The 22,592-nt window shown below is 37.4% G+C and overlaps 1 protein-coding gene across 12 annotated transcripts in view; it reads left to right on the forward strand.

Annotated features, from left to right (window-relative positions):
* mcf2la (mcf.2 cell line derived transforming sequence-like a) overlaps positions 1-22,592 on the forward strand; it is an 87,733-nt gene that overhangs the window by 27,184 nt on the left and 37,957 nt on the right. For 11 of the 12 annotated variants that reach the window (XM_067402940.1, XM_067402945.1, XM_067402942.1 and 8 more), the window contains exons 2-3: positions 12,054-12,137; positions 22,219-22,333. In XM_067402940.1, coding sequence (XP_067259041.1) covers positions 12,054-12,137; positions 22,219-22,333 — 199 coding nt within the window. Of the gene's footprint in view, positions 1-1,323; positions 1,343-12,053; positions 12,138-22,218; positions 22,334-22,592 lie in introns of those variants that run through there. The other variant, XM_067402946.1, reaches the window with a different exon arrangement.

A 22,592-nucleotide genomic window follows, 5' to 3' on the forward strand; every position in this document is an offset into this window, starting at 1 on the left:
GACTTGCAAGTTAAATTGCCACCCTGAATTTGAACGTAACCCCCCCCCCCCCCCTTCTTTGCTCTCAGATCGTGAGAAGCGTATTGTTTGTTGGTCAACGGTTTGTAACAGTTTCACCCGTGCTCATTGGCTCTGACCATTTGAGCGACTTTTAGCAACAGTCTGGGTTTATGCCAGCTTTCAGAACCCACTTGGACTGGCACCAGAAGTGTTCACATTCAAAGCTTTGCTTCAAGCCTGTCAATACGCACAGTGGTGATCGTGGTTTGCTATGAATGCTCATCATAGACAAAATTTCACTGTGTATGCAAGTAATGGCACATCAGAAGATATTTGCTTATTGAATCTAGACTGGTGTGTTGTCAGTTTAACTATGACCTGAGGTTATATAAGACACTGTCAAGTGAGTTTAGTTTAGCGTGAATGGAAATGTTGTGACATATCAAGTCATGTTAGATGCTGAATCAGATGTTGAAATATGAGTTTTTCTCTTATGATGCTGAAGAAACTGAGAGCAGCTTTAATGAGGGAAATGTCAAACCCGAACACAGATACCTGAGTGCTGCAGGGTGTATTTTTTACCATTTATAGGGTGGCGTCCAAGAACACACTGTCGGTTTGCCATTAAAAATATGTGGGGTGTGACTTGTCTCTATTATGTTTGAGTAACTAGCACATTTCTGTTCTTTCGAGGGAGTGTGTATTTGATCCAGTGTATGTTATTATGTGTTCTTTCGTGATTTTAACTAGTTTTACATTTTCTGGATGCAAAACTTGTCGTCACAATGCCAGGGTGTTGTGGATGGATGCCAGGGCATTCCTATGCAGTTGCTAAGGTGAAAGGGTTTTAGCATATTGCTGTGCAGGGTGTTCTGGGTGGATGACTACTCCCTAAATCAAAAGAGCACACCCTGGTACCTAAATATGGCACAGGTCTCTCCTTCAATACATATTTTTTATAATCCACCAGGTGACAAATTGCTTTCTACATAACAGCGCCTGTTTTTCTAACAATTCCCACAATTTGAGAAATCGGTTACTCGAATGGATGGGACGGGTTGCACACCAAAGTAATACACTACCATTCAAAAGTGTGGGGTTGGTAAATAAAAAATAAATAAATAAATAAATATGAAAGTCTCTTAAGATGGAATATTGTTACAAATTAAAATAACTGTTTTCTTTGTTAATGTTTTAAAATGTAATGTATTCCTGTGATGACTGCAATTTCAGCATAATTTCTCCAGTCTTCAGTGTCACATCATCCAAGTGGATGCTGCACACTGGTGGTGGATGAGGAGAGACCCCTGATATGATTGTAAAGCGCTTTGGTTGTACAGTTGTAAGTAGGAAAGCGCTATATAAATGCCTCATTCATTCATTCATTCATTCATTCATTCATTCATTCACATGATCCTTCAGAAATCATTCTAATAGCATGTCTTGTTTTTGCTGAGTTAGACACATTCCTGGGTCAACATATTTTGTTGACCCTGGAACAACATTCCTGTCCGAAAATGTAATCCTATCCCTAAACCTAACCCTATCCATAACTTATCCCTAATATCAGAGGGAAATGGTAGATGAATACCACTGATGTAGAATCGCCAAACACTGGTTGTAAGCCTAAACTTGACATAAACTGTAAACTTGTCCCTCAAATCTGATTGGTTGTTTGGAATGTAGATCCAGGAACATGAAATCACATTCTGCGTTCTAATATGCTTATTTGCTGCTCAAGAAAAATGTTTATTGTGATCACCAATGTTGAAAACAGTTGTGCGGTTTAATTATTTTGTGGCAACTGTCTGAGATCCTTTTTTGTTGTTGTTCAGGATTTTTTGATGGATTCAAAGTTGAAAAGTCTCTAACTGTCACTTTTGAGCAATATTAATTATTAAACAACTTTAGAATGGTAATGTACTTACAGTAGGGCTATTAGAATGAGCAACTATAATAGTAATGCTTGCAAACATGTCTGAAATCTGATTTTTACATGTTTGCAGCCTGTTATATTTTCTTACATTTGTGGTTGACTGCACAGGGTTTGTCATGATAATTTTACTCACTATGATTATTTAGTAACCATCTGTCTATGTATGTCTAGTGTGGTTGTTTTAAGTGTGGCCAACTACAGTGGTTTTGCTGGGTCCAGGTCCAAAAAGAGAGAGAAAATAGAAAATTGTAAAGTCATACCCCGTAATCAGTAACAATCTGCATTTATAGTATACTCTGATCACCATTTGTATATAAATGCTGACTAAAAATGACTCTTTTACAGACAGAATCTTTTGTGACCACATTTTATTTTTGTTCATTTTGAATCACAACGATCTGATATACATTCAATTACACTGTTAAAGGAATTGCCACTGGAATGTAGAATATTTGACCCACTTGTTGCCCATTTGTTGTTGGTGTGGGGGGGATGCGCGTGTGTGTGTGTGTGTGTGTTTTCTGATTCTTATACTTCCAGCCTGGCAGATGGAGACTCTGTAAAGTGCAGCTATAATGCCAAATGTTAATACATGAATTCTTCTGTCTGCTGTCTTGAACACACATATCACATGTCTATTCTGGCAGCACACACACAGCTGCCCTTTTGTGAGCAGTTGGTGTGATGGTATTATTAATATGGCACTGTTCACATTTGTCCATGCAGCTGGAGTCAGACCACATGTCTGCATACTGTACATCTTTAAACACACACACACAGTTACAGCACCCCCATGACACTCAACCATGTGCACTGCTAATGAGCTATTTGGGACATCATTCGTTAAGTTGTTTGTGTATGTTGTGAAATAACTGAGCTGATTTTGCATGGTGAAGATCAGAGATGCAATCCGTGTATGTGTGTACTAATGGCACTTCTGTGGTTTAATGACACTGATGTCCTCTGTAGAGCTGCTTTATATCTGAATTGTAAATTGAAATTGTTTCATAATAGAAAAACTTTGTAACATTGAAACTGTTATTGAACTAATTGCATCAACGTTGAACTAAACTGAGCTGAATAACGACAATTGTCTTCTGTAGAGAAGCTGAAATTGAAGTCATTTCATAGTGTAATTGATTAATTTTGCAAGAAAATTATTTTCCTGTTTGTTTCTGTAAAGCTGTAGTGAAACATTTTGTATTGTATAAAGCATTATACTTTATATGGTTAAATTGATGTTTGATCCCAGAGTCTGATTTAATTATATCAAAGGGATAGTTCACCCAAAAATAAACATTAACCGTCATGTCATTCTAAATGACTTACTTTATTCTGTGGAGCACAACAGAATATATTTTGAAGAGTGTTTCTCTCCGATCATAATGAAAGTGCTTGGGGTCAAAAACAGCACTGGACCACACTGACCATATTTGGACAAAGGAAACACTGATTTCTTCTTTTCAAAATGCATTTTCTGTGTTCCACAGAATAAAGAAAGTTCTATCTAAAAGTTTGGAATGACAAAGATGATATAGACCATGGATGAACTACTCCTTTAAGTGAATAATATCATGTAATGTTGTTCAGTATGTTAACTGTTGTTCTGGAACATTCATTGTATATTATCCAGTAGCCACTGTAATGTATTCAATGAGCTTTGCATTGTTTAGAGCACATAGAACATATAGTTATTATGGAAATCACAATGAGATATGGGTGTGATTCTCATGTGAAAGATATCGTCATTCTGACTGTGTGTTTGTGTGTGTGTGGGTGTGTGTGTGTGTGTGTGCGCCTTTTTTGTGACACATCATGACACAAATTTGTAAAATGACATGGGTGTGACATAGGTATTACAAGGAGAGGGTGACTTGAGGACATTACCCCATGTCCCCATTTTTCAAATGGCTTACAAATCATACAGAATGAGTTTTTTTTGAGAAAGTAAAAATGTGCACAGTTTCCTGTGATGGGTAGGTTTGGGGGTAGGGGTAGTGTAGTGGGATAGAAAATACAGTTTGTACAGTATAAAAACCATTACGCCTATGGAATGTCCCCACAATTCACAAAAACAAACCTGCGTGTACAACCCTCTCTTTGCTGTATTACCTGGCCTTCACTGTCTAGTGTAGCTGGCAGTAATGGTTTCTGTATTGCACTCCTGTGTGTTTTAACCTGGGCTGGTTTCTTTATAGTTCAGACAGGCTCGGACAAGACACAGCCAAAGAGGTCTTTAACAAAAACTGCAATATGTGTTTAACCTCAGCTACTTGCACAGACATGAAGAACAAAGAGGATGTTTTCCTTGCATGTTAACATTAAGTGCGTATGTGTCTGTCTTGTTTTTCCATCTGAGCTGTTAGTGTTATACTGAGGTTTTTAAGCCACTGTACCCAACACTCTCCTGTAAATAATGCAGAGAGTGGAAACAACCACAGACACACGGAAAACATGCTGTCCTTGTTCTCTTGCACCAGGAAACAGAGTTCCAAGAGAGGTGAGATCTAGAGGCTCACAATTGCAAATTGAATTTTACGCAGTAGAGAAGAATTTGAAAGACTATAATATTAGGCATCAGGATTTTAGACCAGTGCCACGTGTAACATTACGCTTTTTAAAAAAAAAAAAGTAAATTAAGGCATTACTTTTTCATTTTACACCATCATATCAAATTAAATTATTGTTTTATTAATTTTTTATTATTACAGGGTTTGTACGGTCATGAAAAACTGGAAAAGTCATTGAATTATAAAGTAGCAATTTCCAGGCCTGGAAAAGTTTTGGAAAAGTCATGGAAATTTGTTTCAAAATATTTATATAATATATGTTTAAGTGATAATATTGGTTAAACAAACTACAATACTTAACATTCATTTGATCCATCAGATTTCGTTTTGCAGCATTGAGCATTATAACCAATCACGCACGTTTCTGTTGAGCTTATGAATGTGATGGCCAATCAGAAGCCTTCAGATTAGTCATCGCTGAAACAGTTTTTTTTTTTTTTCAGTGCACGTGTTCTTTGACTGAAATTCGCAAATTCTGCAAATTTAGATGTGCAGAAAAAAAGTGCAGATTCAATAGAATAGATTCATGTCGCAGTGTAGTCAGCTTCCGAGATTTTAATGGGAGTGTTTGTGAGAGTGCTTAAACTCTCGCTAGACCCCAAGTTATGGACAGCTTCACAGTCTGTCCCGTTCTCTGCTCACTCTGTATACAGTTTATTCCATTTGATATAATTTAGTATTATGTGAAGTCTTCATTTTCTAATGTATTAAAAACATTAAAATAATTCATAAATGCTTCTTAATAGTTTTGTCTGTGTAGCCAAAGATGTTCAGTTTCCCCAAACATTTTTTTTCTTTTAATCAAGATTAATAATCATCATTACAATATCAAGTGCATTAATTGACAATAATGACCCTGTAATGAGTTCCTGTTCATTTTATAATTTGAATAATATTAAACAGTCTGTGTAAATAAACATTTATGCTATTTCAGATGCAGCTTCTGTTGCACCTTTGCAATGTAAAGATGGCTTTTGTTAATGATAAAATGTATTGGTAACAGTCTATATACTATTCTGATTGATTTAAGTAATTGGATAAATTTAAGTATTTGACATAAAAGACAACACAGGTAATCATAAAATGCCACTGTAAATCAATTGCAAGGGGCTCCTTAATGGAAAAGTTAATTTCTGACCCTGGCATGGACTAACGTCTGGCAGTTGCAGTTTGTACTTCGGTATAAATTGCAGAAATGAAAAAAATAAACAGAGTTCTGATAGACTTTTTGGGGGGAATTCAACTAGAGATGTTATCTTGTTGATGGTTATTCAATGAGATTAATGGTAAATATGAGGCAAAGCTGTTTTAAAATCTTCTTGGTTACCAAATTTTGTATTCCAAAAGTTTGTCTCTGGCACTGCCACCTTGTAAAGTTACTGTCAGTGTTACTGGACACTTTTATTTACTTATTTAGGATTGTTGCCTCCCGTTGGTGTATGTTAATCTGTTGACAGTGGAGTTCTGAGGGTCAGACAGTATTTTATCTAACTGCCTTTCTGGTGTTTAAATAAATGTTTATTTTGTATTAAAACACAAAGCTTGTCATTAATTAGGCATTCTGTGGTTCTACTTTTGTCAGCTATTTCACAGAGTTAAAACTATCAGTTTCCTGAGATGAATATGAGTGTTTTATAACTGGGATCTTTTAGGTTACAGTCCAAACCCAGATCTTCAATCACATTGAGGTAGCGGTCACGGCTCAACCCATCGGAGTGGCATTAAATATGTAAGGCTTTGTAAAGAATACTCGTCTATCCGTTGAATGGCATTAAAATGAGAGCGTCTGCCCTTCCCCCGGTTCTTGTGAATCCCAGCGCCCCGCGCTCCGACATTGAAACGCTTTGTCAATGTGGGGTTGGCGTTCTTGGCGACCATGCAGGGCCCCGGGACGTTTCTATAGCCCTGTTATTGCTGCTTTGGTTTTGCGGATGTGTGAGAGGATGTTTTGTATTGAGCGCGGAGGCTCTGTGCCATAGCTTTGTTGATTAAACACCAAGAGATGAGATGGTGAATGAAACGTTGGACTTTGCTCAAGCTTCTTTCTCATGAGCCTATCTGAGTCGACAGTGACAAGACTGAACGCGTCCCCCTCTATCTCAACGGACTACCATTGTTTAACAGGAGCGATGGGATAAATGTAAATGAGACACTGCATCCGGTGATTGGATTGAGGATAAAATCACAAACTGACTTCTTAATTAGAAGTTCTTTTTGTCGTATAGACTGTTTTGACATTATAATTCAGAAATTGACGCATATATTTAATATTTCTTCTTCAAAATCTGAAAATTCTCAAGAGTACTGTATAATTTATAATATTGTCCTGTGTTCTGATTGGTCCTTTAGTATTGTTATAGACTTCCTTGAAATTAAAGTTATTCCTTCCTTAAAATATATTTAAAACTGCTTTAAAACTGTTAAAATGTATGTAATACAATGTGTAATGTATGATGTATTGCTTTGTTGTGCAGATGAAGGAGTTGCTGGCATTCCTCTGTCTCTATGTCATGTGCCCTGTAGCCGTGACTAAATTCACAATGTAACAGCCTCTCATACCTAATTGCTTAAATGTATAATAGTGTTTGGAATACAATCCAATTTGGAACACAGAGGAACTTGTCATGGAGTACTTGGACATAAATTCCCTCGGCCTGTTTGTTTGTTTGTTTGTTTTTTAAGCAAATCTATTTTTATAAGTTCTCTTCCATCAGATTTTGTCTTTGTGATCTTACACAACCTGTAGAATGAACCCGTATAGCCTGAAGCAACAAGTGATGAATATATGAGATGAACTTCATGAGTATGGATGGCAACAAGAAAAGCAAAACATTAGGGGCTTTGGCAACGTTTTCATAGTTGCTATAACTATCGGTGTTATCAGGAACTGGGAATGATTTTAATTATAGGAACTTTTTTTTTTTTTTTATAGGAACTTTTTTTTTTTTAAATCAGCTCCTACTTCAGAGTAGGGTCTAACCCAGCACAATAGGAACTACTAGTGACGCAAGTGTACAGTGATTGTCTGAATGCATGCCATACGAAACATCAGCACCCACCATTTTTTAAAATCTGTGTAACAAAGTTTACATATGCTTGCTCCAGGAACTAACTCCACTCCAACGGTGATGGATGGACTGACGCAGAAGTCCAAGCATTTCTTTACCGGCATCCTCCGTGCTCCATTTTTCGACGTTGTTGAATGCCGTGCTTGAATGACGTCGCTGTTGGTCGGCTTACGTTACTTCATTATTTCTTAATGGCAGTGCGAATGCCACCAGGAAAATGTCCCTAGGGGAACATTTAGTTCTCGGGGGACCGAGAATTACAATAAACCTGTTGGCTAGTTCCTGAGTTTCTATAATTACCCAGTGCAAAAGCCCCTATTGTTATCTTTGTTGGTCATGACTTCTTTTCTGCTCAACTGTGCCAATCTTTCAGTGCCAGAAACATCTCTTAAAGGGTTAGTTCACCCAAAAATGTTCACCCTCATGTTGTTCCAAACCCGTTCATCTTCGAAACACAAATTAAGATCTTTTTGAAGTCTGAGAGCTTTCTGTTCCTTCATAGAGATCCAATGTAACTAACACTTTCAAGGTCCAGAAAGGTAGGAATGACATCATTAAAGTACCCCATGTGACTCCAGTGGTTTAACCTCAATTTTATGAAGTGATGCGAGTGCTTTGTTTGCGCAAAAAAAACATAATTTACCACTTTACTTACAATAATATTGATCTGAAGAGTGCGTTCACTAGAGCATCACGACGCATGCGTGTTGTTCATGCGAGAGCTGGCATTGCGTGAACACGCCTTGGATAATATTATTTTGTAAATAAAGTGGTAAATTGTTTATTGTTTTTGTTTGTTTGTTTTTTGCACAAATCACTCATGTCGCTTCATAAAATTGAGGTTAAACCACTGGAGTCTCATGGAGTACTTTAATGATCTTTACTACCTTTCTGGACCTTGGACTGGTAGTTGCGTTGGATCTCTATGGAGGGATCAGAAAGCTCTCAGACTTCAACAAAAAGACCCTAATTTGTTTTCCAAAGATGAACGAAGGTCTTACGGATGTGGAACGACTCGAGGGTGATTAATAAATGACAGAATTTTCTTTTTTTTTAAACAAACCCTTTAACCTCTCTAGCCTAGTTTTAACCTGGGCTGTGGCAGCTGTCTCTAAAGTCACTCGACTGTGGCTGATCTGAGACCAGCAATCCCTGTAAACAACTAAATCTGAATGTGGTCTGCGATCTGTGCAACAAGACAGACTTTCGCCAACTACAGTTACTGTTTTTAAGCCTGAGCCCCGTCTGTGTTACCAGGGTTGATCCAATTAAGGATTGACAGCTCTCTCTTTATCCTCAAGCATCTGTCCATTGCTCATCATGGCTGTAGTGACTGAGGTGTTGGAAATGGTTAGAACAGGTGCTCACCTGTGATCAGTGACATCTGGGAGGGGAGCGGTGGGAAAGGAAGGGGAGATGTCTAGTTCAGTTTGAGTAGAGTATGTTATTGACACTGAGGGGGCTGAACTTTGAAGTTCAAGGGACTGTACTTGTATGGTCCAACAAATGACGACTTTGTGCCTGTTCTTTAAATGAAGGTTCAGCATTTCTCAATGTCATTGAACTTTACAGAAAGTTAATAACAGGGTGAATAGCTGGAGTGTTTTTCTGTAATGTGTTTTACGTCAACGTCCTTCAGGCTTCAAAGAGGCGTTATCTTCTCCTGGTGGCTTCTCTAACGTACTCCACAGCTTCCAAACAAGGGCATTTCCTGTGTGAGGAGATTAGATTAACATGCCACTTTATCAGATGATGTGAAGGCTGTGCTGTTTTTTTGCAGACAATATGGTATAATATCTCACAGCATAATCAACGGTAACATAATATAAATCACAGTGAAGATGTGTCAAACACTTGTTTGTTGATGGGTAGAGCACATCTTTACATTTGAGTAAAAATGGGATTGATTGAAGAGTTGGATTCTCATGCTAAACGTGGCCAAAGTTTCAAAACACGAGTTGGATGAATGACGGAGATTTTCTGTGCGAAAAATACTCTTCCAAATCCCCAATAAACATTGGACTCGAGTATGGGTCTGTGTGTCATTATGGTCGGAATTCCTTGTAAGAGCACTTCTCCCGGAAGGCGTGCACGCACATGTCGACCAGGGGTGCGTTTCCCGTAAGCATCGTTGTTGAACCATGGTCATAAGTCCCATTGAACTCTATTGGTACTTGCGACCATAGTTTGCTTTGAGAAACACACCCCAGAGCCCAGTTCGGGCTTTATAAACAAGGCCCAGTTTGATGCTGGTTTTGCAGATCGTCTGATAAATACTTTTTTTTTTTTTTTTTTTTTTCCTTTTTTTTATTGTTTGTTTTATTGTTTTTATTTCATTGTTTATTTATTTTATTATTTATTTTTATTTTATTCACTTTACAGTTTCTGGGCCAGTTAGACATTTATTGCATGTAAATTGTCTCAATTAGCAAAAAGTTAATTTTGGACTCTGATCAACTGCACAGACACATACAACTGTTAATACTGCACTTGTTGCTAATTTAAAGCAGCAAAAACCATCCTATCTGTTTCTTACAACGTGCGTTGTAATGTGTTGACGACTCAAATGGTCTTTTGCACAGATGGATGTGGTCTGCTGTTGGTGGCTGGACACAGGGATGTTATCTATGTTTGTCTTGAGTGAACATTCTAACATTTGTACATCATAAACTATTCAATGAGTTGCTGTAAAGCCTCTGCAGCAAGACTAATGGAAAGAGAATTAATGATGAAATCAGTAAGCCCACTTACAGTCCTGTTTATCTGTGACCTACTTGCATACCCATATGCTGAGTTCAAGATCCTTAACAGAGATTCCTTAAGGTCCCAAGCACCTCTAACAGCAGGAAAGACAGATGAAAATGTGTGTGGGTGTGTTTCCGACTTATGTCCAATGACTTTATCCTTGCTGATAGGCTCTGTGCCAATGGTTTGTCAGGATGGATCATGTTGTCTTGGTTTGTTTTGGATTCATCTGTCCACAGGCCTGAATTCACCTTTATTCATACCGACATGTGTGTTCAGATTCTAACCTGAAGCATGAGAACATATCCAATCTAAACTCTTAGAGTCTGAGCCTGAGAGAGATGCGACGCAGTGACTCACACGCACCCCGCAGTGGCTCAAGACTCTCAAAAGCTGCTTATAGTAATCCATCATCTCCTGATGCACATAAAAATACTCTTTTCCTCTGTTTTCACCTTCTCTTCTCCATCAATCTGTTCATCCAGTTGCTCTTCCATCTTTCCATCCAACCGCTCTTCTATCCAAACATACAGCTGCTCTTCTCAAATTCAGATGAGCATGCCATCTTCACTACAACACACATGCGCATTAAGAATGTGAAGTCAGATTCTTGTGTCTATATGATATTGTGTGGTGGTGTTAGGATAAATTAGTCTTTTAAAAAAGTAATATTTTTCCATTTTAAAGTGCCCCTACTTTCCCATTTTAAAGACTCCTACAATAGGTTTACACACATCCAAGGTCAAAATCACTTAAATTTCAAAATAATATACGTTGTAGCAACACCTTTTTTGTCACAGTATCTAAGTAACTGTTTGATCAAGGATTCAGTCTCTCTAAACTCCTCCTCTCCTTTTCATGCGTCTTTTGAGTTTTTAATTGATTATTAAATTGTCTAATTAAGGATTATACATAGTTTCCATGACAGAGTTAAAGATAAATCTTTTCATTACTACTGAAGCTGCCAGTTTGCTAAGTTTCAAATAATTATTAAACAGCAAGCACAAACAAAGCAAAAGCCGCAGCCCTTCGGGCGCAATCAGAATTCACTCACTTGTTTTTATTCACTCCCTCAAGTGAACTATATTAGTGGAATAATTTAGGGAATAGTGAATGAGGGTAAAGGGGGCAATTTTGAACACAGCCCATATTTGAATTTCAGCTCCAGGGGTTCCTCAGTGCTTGTGATATGAACAGTAACTATGACGTCTATATCGTATCAAGTCGAGCCTCATCCTTTGAAAGTGCATTCAAAGTGGATTTGCTTTCACGGAGCAGAAAACAGCATCTTCTCGACATGTTGATGTCACAGACCAAACGGTTCCAGGCCTCAACTACACTGTTTGAGGGTCAAAGTTGACATTGTTCACAGGTAGCCAATGAAGACCATAGACTGGCATTATGCAAATTTGTTACAAACCTACATAGGTTTGTGCGGGAACTTGTGCAGTTCAGAATCAGTTCTTTCTTTTGGGAGACAATAACTCCATTTATCGTGAACTTTGATCTTTGAAACTTTTCAGACCTTTTACATTCACAAACAACTATATTGCACACCACAATGAAAGGTAATATCCCAAAAGGCAAAATAGGGGCACTTTAAAGTAAAGTAACAACAATATATATATATATATATATAATATTTAAAATATTAAAATATTTATTTATTTATCTTTTTTTTTTTTTTTTTTTTTTTTTGCTCTGGACTAACTGAATCTCTTATTTCTCATGCAGATGAGATTATGCAGCAGGAGAGCAGTCCTCTGTGTGCTGCAGACATCAGCCCAGACCTCAGGAAACAGTTTGCCTTCCTGTCAGGTGAGTTTCCTCTGCAATCAATCCCAGAATGCATTGCTAATAAAGACCATTGTGTGCTCACTGCTCACTGTCAAAGATTCTAAAAAATCTTCATCAAAATGATTGTCATTAAATGAGTTTACTTGTACAACAAAACACTGGTAACGTTAAAAACTAGCTATTTTTAATTTTGAGAAGAAATAGCTAATTTTAAAAGCCTTTCAAAACAAAAAAAATCTATTTTTAACATCAAGTGGTGCAGATGTGTACATTGATTAAGCCAGCAAAGGTGCTTACATTTAGAGCAATCGGAGTGCTGTTGCATGAAGCTAGTTGAACAACCTCTGAGTTTCAGGGTGGGTTTAGAGTTACAAAACCACACAAATCCAGCTTGGTTTAGATCAGGTTCAGCAGCCTCAAAACGCTCTGTATAAACATTCTCTGTCAACTCAGGGTTTGATCTATTATTTTTACATATTTATACATAATTCTAATTCATATCATATAAATATAATAAATAATTTGCAGCAAAATTTTGTCTCTAAAATTGTAGCAGTATAAACTGCTTTAAATTGGAGTAAGATATACTTGCTAAATAATGGCTTTCTTGCTTCAGATTTGTTACTTTGCTCAGTTTTGGTTCTCTAACCCAGACTAAAGCCTGCTCTGGAGCAGGTTAACCATGTAGCATACGTTACCATGGTAATGAACACCACTAGTTTGCTCAAACCAATCTCAAACTCACCTGGGTAGGAACTGAAACCGACTTCATGCAGCAGACCTCAGGTAGTAGGCACAAATCTGTGTGCAGATTGGGTTTTTTGCTTAAAAGGGGTAGTTCACTGTTTGTTTTTTTCTAGGCTTGATTGTGTTTATGGGGCGCAGTTTAACATGTCATAATGCTGCGTTTTTTAAAAAAAAAAATTTTTACACCGCTGTCTCCATTGTCATTTGAACGGCCGGTTTGACATCCTGATTCTATGATACCACTCCCTCTGAAAGACGCAATGTGCTCAGATTAGCGTCTATATTGCCATATCAAATTGAGCCCGAATCAGACCCAGATAGCAGTAATGATGAATATAACGTTACATTTTTATCCTGATTAAAGCTTTACTGCAGCCGAATACGTGACTGAGTAGTAGCATTTTTGTAAAGGTATCGTTTAATTTATAGCATGAACAACTGTTTGTCTTTGAACATAGAAGTTTGTTAGTGTTTGTTGGCGTTACAGTACTTACAATTTGTATGTTTACTTACAATACTTGCATAAACAGCATCTTCTGCTTTTAAAGTTTTAAAGTGTCTTCCACGCTGCATCCACTGATTATAATGGGTTCTGTTATCTTTTGACGTGCCGTGTCGCACGCATCTGGTTTCGTCAACTCTTCCGCTTCCATAATGCCGCGCATCATGGCCTCGCCCACTTTGTTCCCGTGGGCAGGGTTTATGTTAATCGCAGGGTTTATGATGTCACCAACCCGGGAAGAAGCTCATTGTAGTCCAAACCGGTCATAATTGTAGGCATTAAACTGCCATAACTTTAAAAGACAATATCTCTGTTTGCATTGAACTTTCAGCGCTGTAACTTTGCAGATACTGGGTAACACATTACAATAAGGTTCATTAGTTAACATTAGTTAACATGAATTAATAATGAACTGCATTTATTAATCTTTGTTACTGTTAATTTCAGCATTTACTAATACATTATTAAAATCTTGTTAACATTAGTTAATGCACTGTGAACTAACTTGAACAAACAATGAACAACTGTGTTTTCAGTAACATTAACAAAGATTAGTAAATACAGTAACAAATGTATTACTCATGGTTAGTTCATGTTAGTTAATGCATGAGGTAATGTTTAACTAATGAACCTTATTGTAAAGTGTTACCGATACTGTTTATGCTCAAGCAGCAACGTTACACACTAACTAAAGTTAAAAAAGTGAAATCGCAATGAATCACCCCTTTAAAAACTGACCTTTACCTGAAGAAAGAACACAATTTTAGCTGTTTAACTGTTTTTTAAGCTTTATACTATCATTCAGAAGTTTAGGGGCTGTATGATTTTTTTTTTTTTTCATGTTTAAGCACACAAAGGCTGCATTTATTTGATCTAAAATACAAAACTCCTTTTTTTTCCCATATATTTTAAAATGTAATTTATTCCTGTGATGGCAAAGCTGAATTTTCAGCATCATTACTCTAGTCTTCAGTGTCACATGGTCCTTCAAAAATCCATGCTGACTTTCTCATTCACTCAAACGTTTATAGCGTAGATGTTTCTGCAGTGTCTGCTGCAGCACTGATCTAATGAGAGAATGAAGCACTGATCTAATGAGCTATATTTAGCGTTTTGACAGTATTCTGGGTATGGTGTGTCCAGTTTCACGTGAATACGCAACAGAGATTATTTATAAATGCCTGCTTTCAAAGTGTCAAAAGCAGATTCATTCAGAACATGCACAGATTCCACATATATACACTTAATAACACTCCAGAAACTCTCTCCAGTCTCCATAAATAACCCAGTTAGGGCCCAGCTCAGGTTGCCCAGGATAGCGCCTGTCTGGAGGAAACCCCTTAATTATTCAGTGTTGCCATGACGATGCGCTTGACAACACCGTTCCGAGCTGATGTGCTTTGCGAGGATATTTGAATGACAGTTAGGCTGTGTGTGAGGCCTATAGAAGAGTTTTATAGTGAAAAAGAGGATTAGATTGGGATTCAGGTTTTCTATAAAAACCCCTCATGCCTTTATTGCATCAAATCTATGAGAGAGTCTCTGAATATTTACAAACCCTGACTCTCAACTCATGTATTATACATGCCATTAAACATTTACAACAATAGTGCCAGAAGAGTGAACAACAACCAAGTTGCATCATTGAAGAAACATCATCATTCCATGCAAAATTATTTACAGAAACAAATAGGTCGTTCATAATACTAAGCTTATTTTTGTAATCTTTTAAATAAAGTCATTGCAGAAAGAGAGAGAGGGAGGTTCAGTGAGCTCTGGCTGGCTGCGTAATGGTGCAGTTGTAGTTCAGATTTTAAGGACCTATTTCATTTTTAATGCGTTGTAAATTACAGTACTGTATTTAAAGAATCAGTGTTCATTGCACCTCTGGTTTCTGTTAACTTGTGGCCTTTTGACTTAAGAAGTCACTCCCAATTGTGTAGTGCACTATAAAGAGGTGTCATCCATTTTAAACTGTTGCCTGAATTCTTAATGGAAAGTTTGTTTCCCTAGATATGGCTTCTTATAGTGCACAACTAATGTACACTAGCCAACACTACCAACACTATATTGTCCATCTTGCAATCTGGAGAGGACTGCTGAGAAATGCTGTCCAAATATTATTTTTTTTGTTTTGTTTTTAGATTGTTGTGAATTAGACTTGTGAATATGGGAACAAGTGAGCGATTTCATGTACAGTCTGCATGTGTCCATGCAGCATATGCACTGTGTGTGTGTTTATGTTCCTCTGGTCTCTGCTGGTCTCAGGCCTCAGTTCTCCACCTAGATTTAATGACAGACCTTCACTGCTAGACGCTTCCTCTGTTTATTTCCTGTTTTCATTTCCTTTTTGCTCTTTTCATCTTTTTTTTTCTTTTTCTGTCCAACCTTTTTCCTCCAGACGGTTGCAGAGGCCCGTGTCTGATATTATCATTATCATACTCTGTGTGCGTGTGTGTGTGTTTGTGTCTGATGGAATCACAGGAAACTAAGGTCACCCAGTATGTGAAGTTTTCATGAAAGCTCTTTATGGAGTGTGTTTATCTTTTTTCCTGTTAATGTTGTCTGTGTTCCTTACTTCTTGGTCTGTGTACTGTTTGATGTACTGTATTCAAGTTTATTCTACTACATTCTACTCTACTCTGTATTGTAATCTAATCTACACGAGTCTGCTTTAATCTTCTACTGTATTTTACATCGATCTACTACATTCTACTTTTCTATTCTATTTTTTCTATTATACAAACCCGATTCCAAAAAAAGTTGGGACACTGTACAAATTGTGAATAAAAACAGAATGCAATGATGTGGAAGTTTTAAATTTCAATATTTTAGTCAGAATACAACATAGATGACATATCAAATGTTTAAACTGAGAAAATATATCATTTTAAGGGAAAAATAAGTTGATTTTAAATTTCATGACATCAACACATCTCAAAAAAGTTGGGACTAGACCATGTTTACCACTGTGTGGCATCCCCTCTTCTTTTTATAACAGCCTGCAAACGTCTGGGGACTGAGGAGACAAGTTGCACAAGTTTGCTTCAAGTTGTCCCATTCTTGTCTAATACAGGCTTCTAGTTGCTCAACTGTCTTAGGTCTCCTTTGTCGCATCTTCCTCTTTATGATGTGCCAAATGTTTTCTATGGGTGAAAGATCTGGACTGCAGGCTGGCCATTTCAGTACCCGGATCCTTCTTCTACGTAGCCATGATGTTGTAATTGATGCAGTGTGTGGTCTGGCATTGTCATGTTGGAAAATGTAAGGTCTTCCCTGAAAGAGACGACATCTGGATGGGAGCATATGTTGTTCTAGAACTTGGATATACCTTTCAGCATTGATGGTGCCTTTCCAGATGTGTAAGCTGCCCATGCCACACGCACTCATGCAACCCCATACCATCAGAGATACAGGCTTCTGAACTGAGCGCTGATAACAACTTGGGTTGTCCTTGTCAGCTTTAGTCCGGATGACATGGCGTCCCAGTTTTCCAAAAAGGACTTCAAATTTTGATTTGTCTGACCACAGAACAGTTTTCCACTTTGCCACAGTCCATTTTAAATGAGCCTTGGCCCAGAGTAAACGCCTGCACTTCTGGATCATGTTTAGATATGGCTTCTTTTTTGACCTATAGAGTTTTAGCCGGCAACGGCGAATGGCACGGTGGATTGTATTCACCAACAAGTACTTTTCTGGAAGTATTCCTGAGCCCTTGTTGTGATTTCCATTACAGTAGTATTCCTGTATGTGATGCAGTGCCGTCTAAGGGCCCGAAGATCATGGGCATCCAGTATGGTTTTCTGGCCTTGACTCTTACGCACAGAGATTGTTCCAGATTCTCTGAATCTTTGGATTATGATATGCACTGTAGATGATGATAACTTCAAACTCTTTGCAATTTGTCTCTGAGAAACTCCTTTCTGATATTGCTCCACTATTTTTCGCCGCAGCATTGGGGGAATTGGTGATCCTCTGCCCATCTTTAAAATACTGTTTTTCTATGTTCTGCGCTATTCTACCTCATTATTCTCCATTCTACTCTAATATACTCCATTCTACTATATTCTAGTTTTATACTCCATTCTTCCCGACTTTATACTATATTCTACTCTATTCTACCTTATATACTCTATTCTACTCTAATATCAGTTTTGGGGAGTAGTTAACTACATGTAGCGGCGCTACTAGTTTAACTACATTTTTCAGTAGCTTGTATGTAGTTCAGCTACTTTTAAAACAGTGTAGCTTTTCCAGTAGTTAACTACATTTTCAAGCAAGTATCGGTGTAGCACGACCAAAAGCTACAAGCTACATTCCGTTTTGTGTTGCGTTCTGACGAGCCTAATTCATTCATAAAGCAGCACAGCGTCTTCAGATCACGAACTAAAATCATGCATTACTGCCATCTATTGTTATATAATGCATCTTGTGGCTTAAGTTCGTCAGCAGTTCATTGAGAAGAGATCGCCTGATGATTAGGCCTATGTAAAGGACAGGAGTGGGTTCACACTGCACGAATCGATTTTTGAAGGTTAAAAACATGATTAAAACGCTGTCTGTGCCAAAGATTTCAAGCACATACAGGTGAATAATAGCCTTTTTAAATGGATTATTCTGCTTTATTGCATTCTAAATCAAATGTATGCAAACTATATTATTGCAGTGGTGACCCGCCATAGTCTAATCTGTCCCGCCAGTTTTATAATGAACATAAGATCACTAACGTGGTGTTTTGAGTCATTGCATTGGCAAAGCATCCGTCAACTGGACAGAAAACAACAACATGGCTTAGTGCGCTGATCTAATAAAATCGGTTGCTCGGGCGAGAAGCATATGATTCGCATAGTGAGACATTTAAGATGTTGTCATTTTACAAATAATTGGAATAGAATTTCAAAAATATTGATACAAAAATTCTAATATTTTTCTAGTCTATTTTTATTATTGCATATTTTTGTCCCGTGTTATGGTTATGGTAGCAATTTTGAGCGTCAATCCTGCATTTCTTTGTAGGCTAGAAATCACTTCTGAAACTACAGAGTGCAACTGGTCGTCGGTCCTCTCACAGGAAAAACGCAGATGTGAGATATAGGAATATTGACATTTGAGTAGCCTATATACATTTGAGTATTGTATTTTTTGATATAGTTTACAAAATAAAACACTATGTTTTTAAATCATAATTGTAGTGCATTGCTTTGTTTAAACCCCAAACATCTTACTTAAACATTCTTCATTAAGTTATCCAGTTATTTTTAATATGCTATGTCATTTAAAAAAAAAAAAAAAAATTAAATGTAGTTTCAATGTAGCTGGCTACTTTTTGATAGTAACTTGTAGTGTAGCTAACTACTTTTTCAAAAGGGTAGCTTGACTGTAGTTTAACTAATTTAATTCATGAGTAGCTTGTAGCTTGTCAAACTACAGTTTCAGAGTAGCTTCCCCAGCACTGTCTAATATACTCCAGTTTACTATATTCTACTCACATTCTGTTGTTCTACCCGTATATATTCCATTCTACTCTATTCAACTCTAAAATACTGTTTTCTACATTCTACTCTATTCTACCTCATTATTCTCCATTCTACTCTAATATACTCCATTCTACTTTGTATTCTACTGTTTTATACTCCATTCTTCCTGACTTTATACTGTATTCTACTCTATTCTACCTTATTATACTTCATTCTACTCTAATATACTCCATTCTAATATATTCTTCTGTTTTATCTATTCTGTTCTAATATACTCCATTCTACTGTATTCTACAGTTTTATCACCTGGTATTTATGCTATATTCTACTCTGTTCTACCTTATCATTCTCCATTGTACTCTAATATACTCAATTCTACTATATTCTACTGTTTTATACTCCATACTCCATATACCATTTTCAACTGTTTTTTTTTTCTATAATACTCCATTATACTACGTTCTACTCCATTCTGTTGTTCTACTCATATTTTATTCTACTCTGTTCAACTCTAAAATACTGTTTTTCTCCACTCTTATAATATACTCCATTCTACTATGTATTTTACTGTTTTGTACTCCATTGTACTCTAATATACTTCATTCTTCTTTATTCTACTGTTTTATACTCTATTTTGCTGGAATATATACAGTATATACTCTATTCTACCCTTTCATACATAATTCTGCTCTATTCTTCTCTGTTCTTCTCTTTTATGCTCCATTCATTCTACTCTATTATACCATTTTATACATAATTCTACTCTGTTCTTGTAATGATGGGAGACTCAGGCAGGGGATCCAAATGCAGTGTTTTATTAAAAGTGAGCGTGGTCGTACAAGCAGGGTCAAACAGGAGCAATAAAGAACAGGCAGAGTCGTAGTCAGGGTACAGGCAAAGGATCGAGGCAGGCAGCAATGGGTCCTGAAACAGGAATCAGGCAGAAACGGTAACAAACGGGCAGACAGGGAAATAACGCTTAGAATTGTACACAGAGGCAACAAGACTTCGCGATTAGGTGATGAGTGTGTGAGTCTTTTATAGTCCAGGTAATGCGTGGCAGCTGGGTGTGGTGATTAGTGTAGTGATTGGTTGAGTGAGTGCAGGTGATTGGCAGAGAGGATTATGGGGAATGTAGTCCGGGAAGTGACAGGACAGACGGTGATCATGACAGTTCTACTTTTATGTTCATTTCAAATATACTCAATTTTACTAAATACTATTCTACCCTTTATAATCCATTCTACTCTATTTTCTCTTTTATTCCCTTTTATATTCCCTTCTACTTTTATGCTCAGTTCTACTCTAATATACAGTACTATATACTCTATTCTACCTGTTTATACTCCATTCTACTCTAATAAATATATATATATATATATATATATATATATATATATATATATATATATATATATATATATATAAATATATATTATTCTACTCTTTTCTACTCTAATATACTCCACTCTACTCTGTTCCATTCTGTTATTTTCTTACTCTATTATATCGTTCAGTACCTTTTTGAGTGTGTTTTTATTTTTATTTTCCTATGGTGTGTGTGTTGAACATGATAGCCTATTTGTCTTTTTGGATAGCGTGTTTTTAATATTATGGAATGACCCTCTTTCTCTCTCTTTCACCTGGTCCAGATGGACTGGAGCACTTTGGTTTTGCTCTACTGATGGTTACAAATGCGACAGCAGCGTCCTTTTCACCTCGTGTGTGTGTGTGTGCACCTGTGTGTGTGTGTGTGTGTGCACCTGTGTGCCTGTGTGTGACTGTCATAGAGGTGTTAGTATGTGTGAGCTTTGCAGTGGATCCATCCTGCTCTATTAATCACAGAGTGTAGCAGCCAAACACACACATGCACCATTACATGACCTCTGTCACTGCACACAATGCACCAAACATGTCCTTCTTCCTCTTTCCCTTTCTGTCTCTTTCTCTCTCACACACAAACACACACACACACACACACACACACACACACACACACACACACACACACACACACACACACTGACAATATGAAAGCCCCAGTAATGATGTGTGTGATGTTTTTCCAAGGCAAAGCTCAGTGACAAGAAAAGAGGAGATTTGAAGGTTTTGTCCTCATTGTGTTGCATTGTGTCCTTGACATTGCCTCATGTCCTTGAAGCGTCTATGCAGTTTGTAATAGATGAGATTAGTCTTCTGTTAATGTACGCCGTTTCTTTCTTTCTCTGTGTGAGCTGTAAATGGGAAGATGTGGAAGTGCCCCCTTGTGGGTAGAATACTTTTTAAATGCTTAAAGTCCCATTCACACCAAGAATGATAACTATAAATATATTAGCATCCACACAAATGGACGATATCTTTCTGTTATTTCAAAGTGCGTTCTTGTCTTTCACTTTAAATGCTCAAGCTAATTACAGCAGGACAGATTCTGATTTAACTGTTTTATCATTCATCAGCTGGATAAAATCTTTCTAAAAAATGATTCCAATGATATTGTTATCGTTCTACTGTAGCTGTGGTGTGAACTCTGCTATTCTTTAATATTGAAAACGATTGTTAGAACTATATCTTTATCATTATCTTTATAGTTATCGTCCTTGGTGTGAACAGGCCTTAAGTGTTGATATTTCATATATATCAGATCTAAGGTCAGACTGTAAATTAGTTCAGGAGACAATCTCCACTCTTAATCTGCAGGGTTTCATATATTATAACAGTGCAAATGTGTATCACAAGGCATAATGGAGTAAAAACATGTTTAATTTTCATGCTCCGTCTGAAGGGGGTCGCACACCGGACGCGAAGCTCAGCGAACACATTCGAACGCATTGTTTTCTATGAGAGTACGCACACCGGCTGCGACATTCGGCGCCTGTCCGCGGCGCCCAGCAACGAGTCAGGAAGTTGTTTAAAATCCTGCCGCGCCACAGAGCGCCATGTACATTGTTTTACATTAAATGTATATTATATTTCTCTCAAATCGTCGTTAATGTACATACTGACTTCACCCTGTGCTGCAAGATACATCAGTTTCACATTCTTAATTTAACAGCTTGAATAAAGTCTAAAAATGTATAATAAACATAGCATTTTCTTTCCTTTTGCTTTGTTGTGCCATTTTTCCATGTACACTAACCTCTTATATATTAGGCATGTGACGTTTCCCTGTTGACGTAAAACACTCCCATTGTGCAGCTCTTCTATCAGGAGTCGATTCAAAATTGAGCTCGCACGTATATAATGTGTGCGGCCGGTGTGCGATACCTGTGAGTTGTCAGACGCGACACTGCGCGGCGCCGAGCTTTGCGTCCGGTGTGCGACCCCCCCTTTAAACAGAATTGCTAACAGCTGCATTCTTCTAAATCTGCATTTCCAGGTGGACGAGGACAGAATGGCAGCCCCATCATTATTTTCCCAGAGTACCCGGCGTTTGGTGAGCTGGAGGAGCAGGAGTTTCACAACGTGCTGACATACCTGACCAGCATTCCCAGGTGAGAAAACAGGAGGTGGAAGGATCAGTCATTACCATAACCAGGGTTCCTAGATTCATGGAAATCTCTGAAGTTTCAGGGAATGTAAAAATTTTTTTTTTTTTTCTTCATACCTATAAAAGTCATTATTTGTTGGGTAGTTAGTGCTTGTAGATATTGTAGACTTGCATGCAAACCAGTGTGATAACATCAGTCTGTCCATTGAAGGACTTATTGGAGACATATATACTTTGATATATTCTAATACTACTCTAATCTA

This window comes from Chanodichthys erythropterus, chromosome 12 (genome assembly GCF_024489055.1).
Source record: "Chanodichthys erythropterus isolate Z2021 chromosome 12, ASM2448905v1, whole genome shotgun sequence".
NCBI lineage: Eukaryota > Metazoa > Chordata > Actinopteri > Cypriniformes > Xenocyprididae > Chanodichthys > Chanodichthys erythropterus.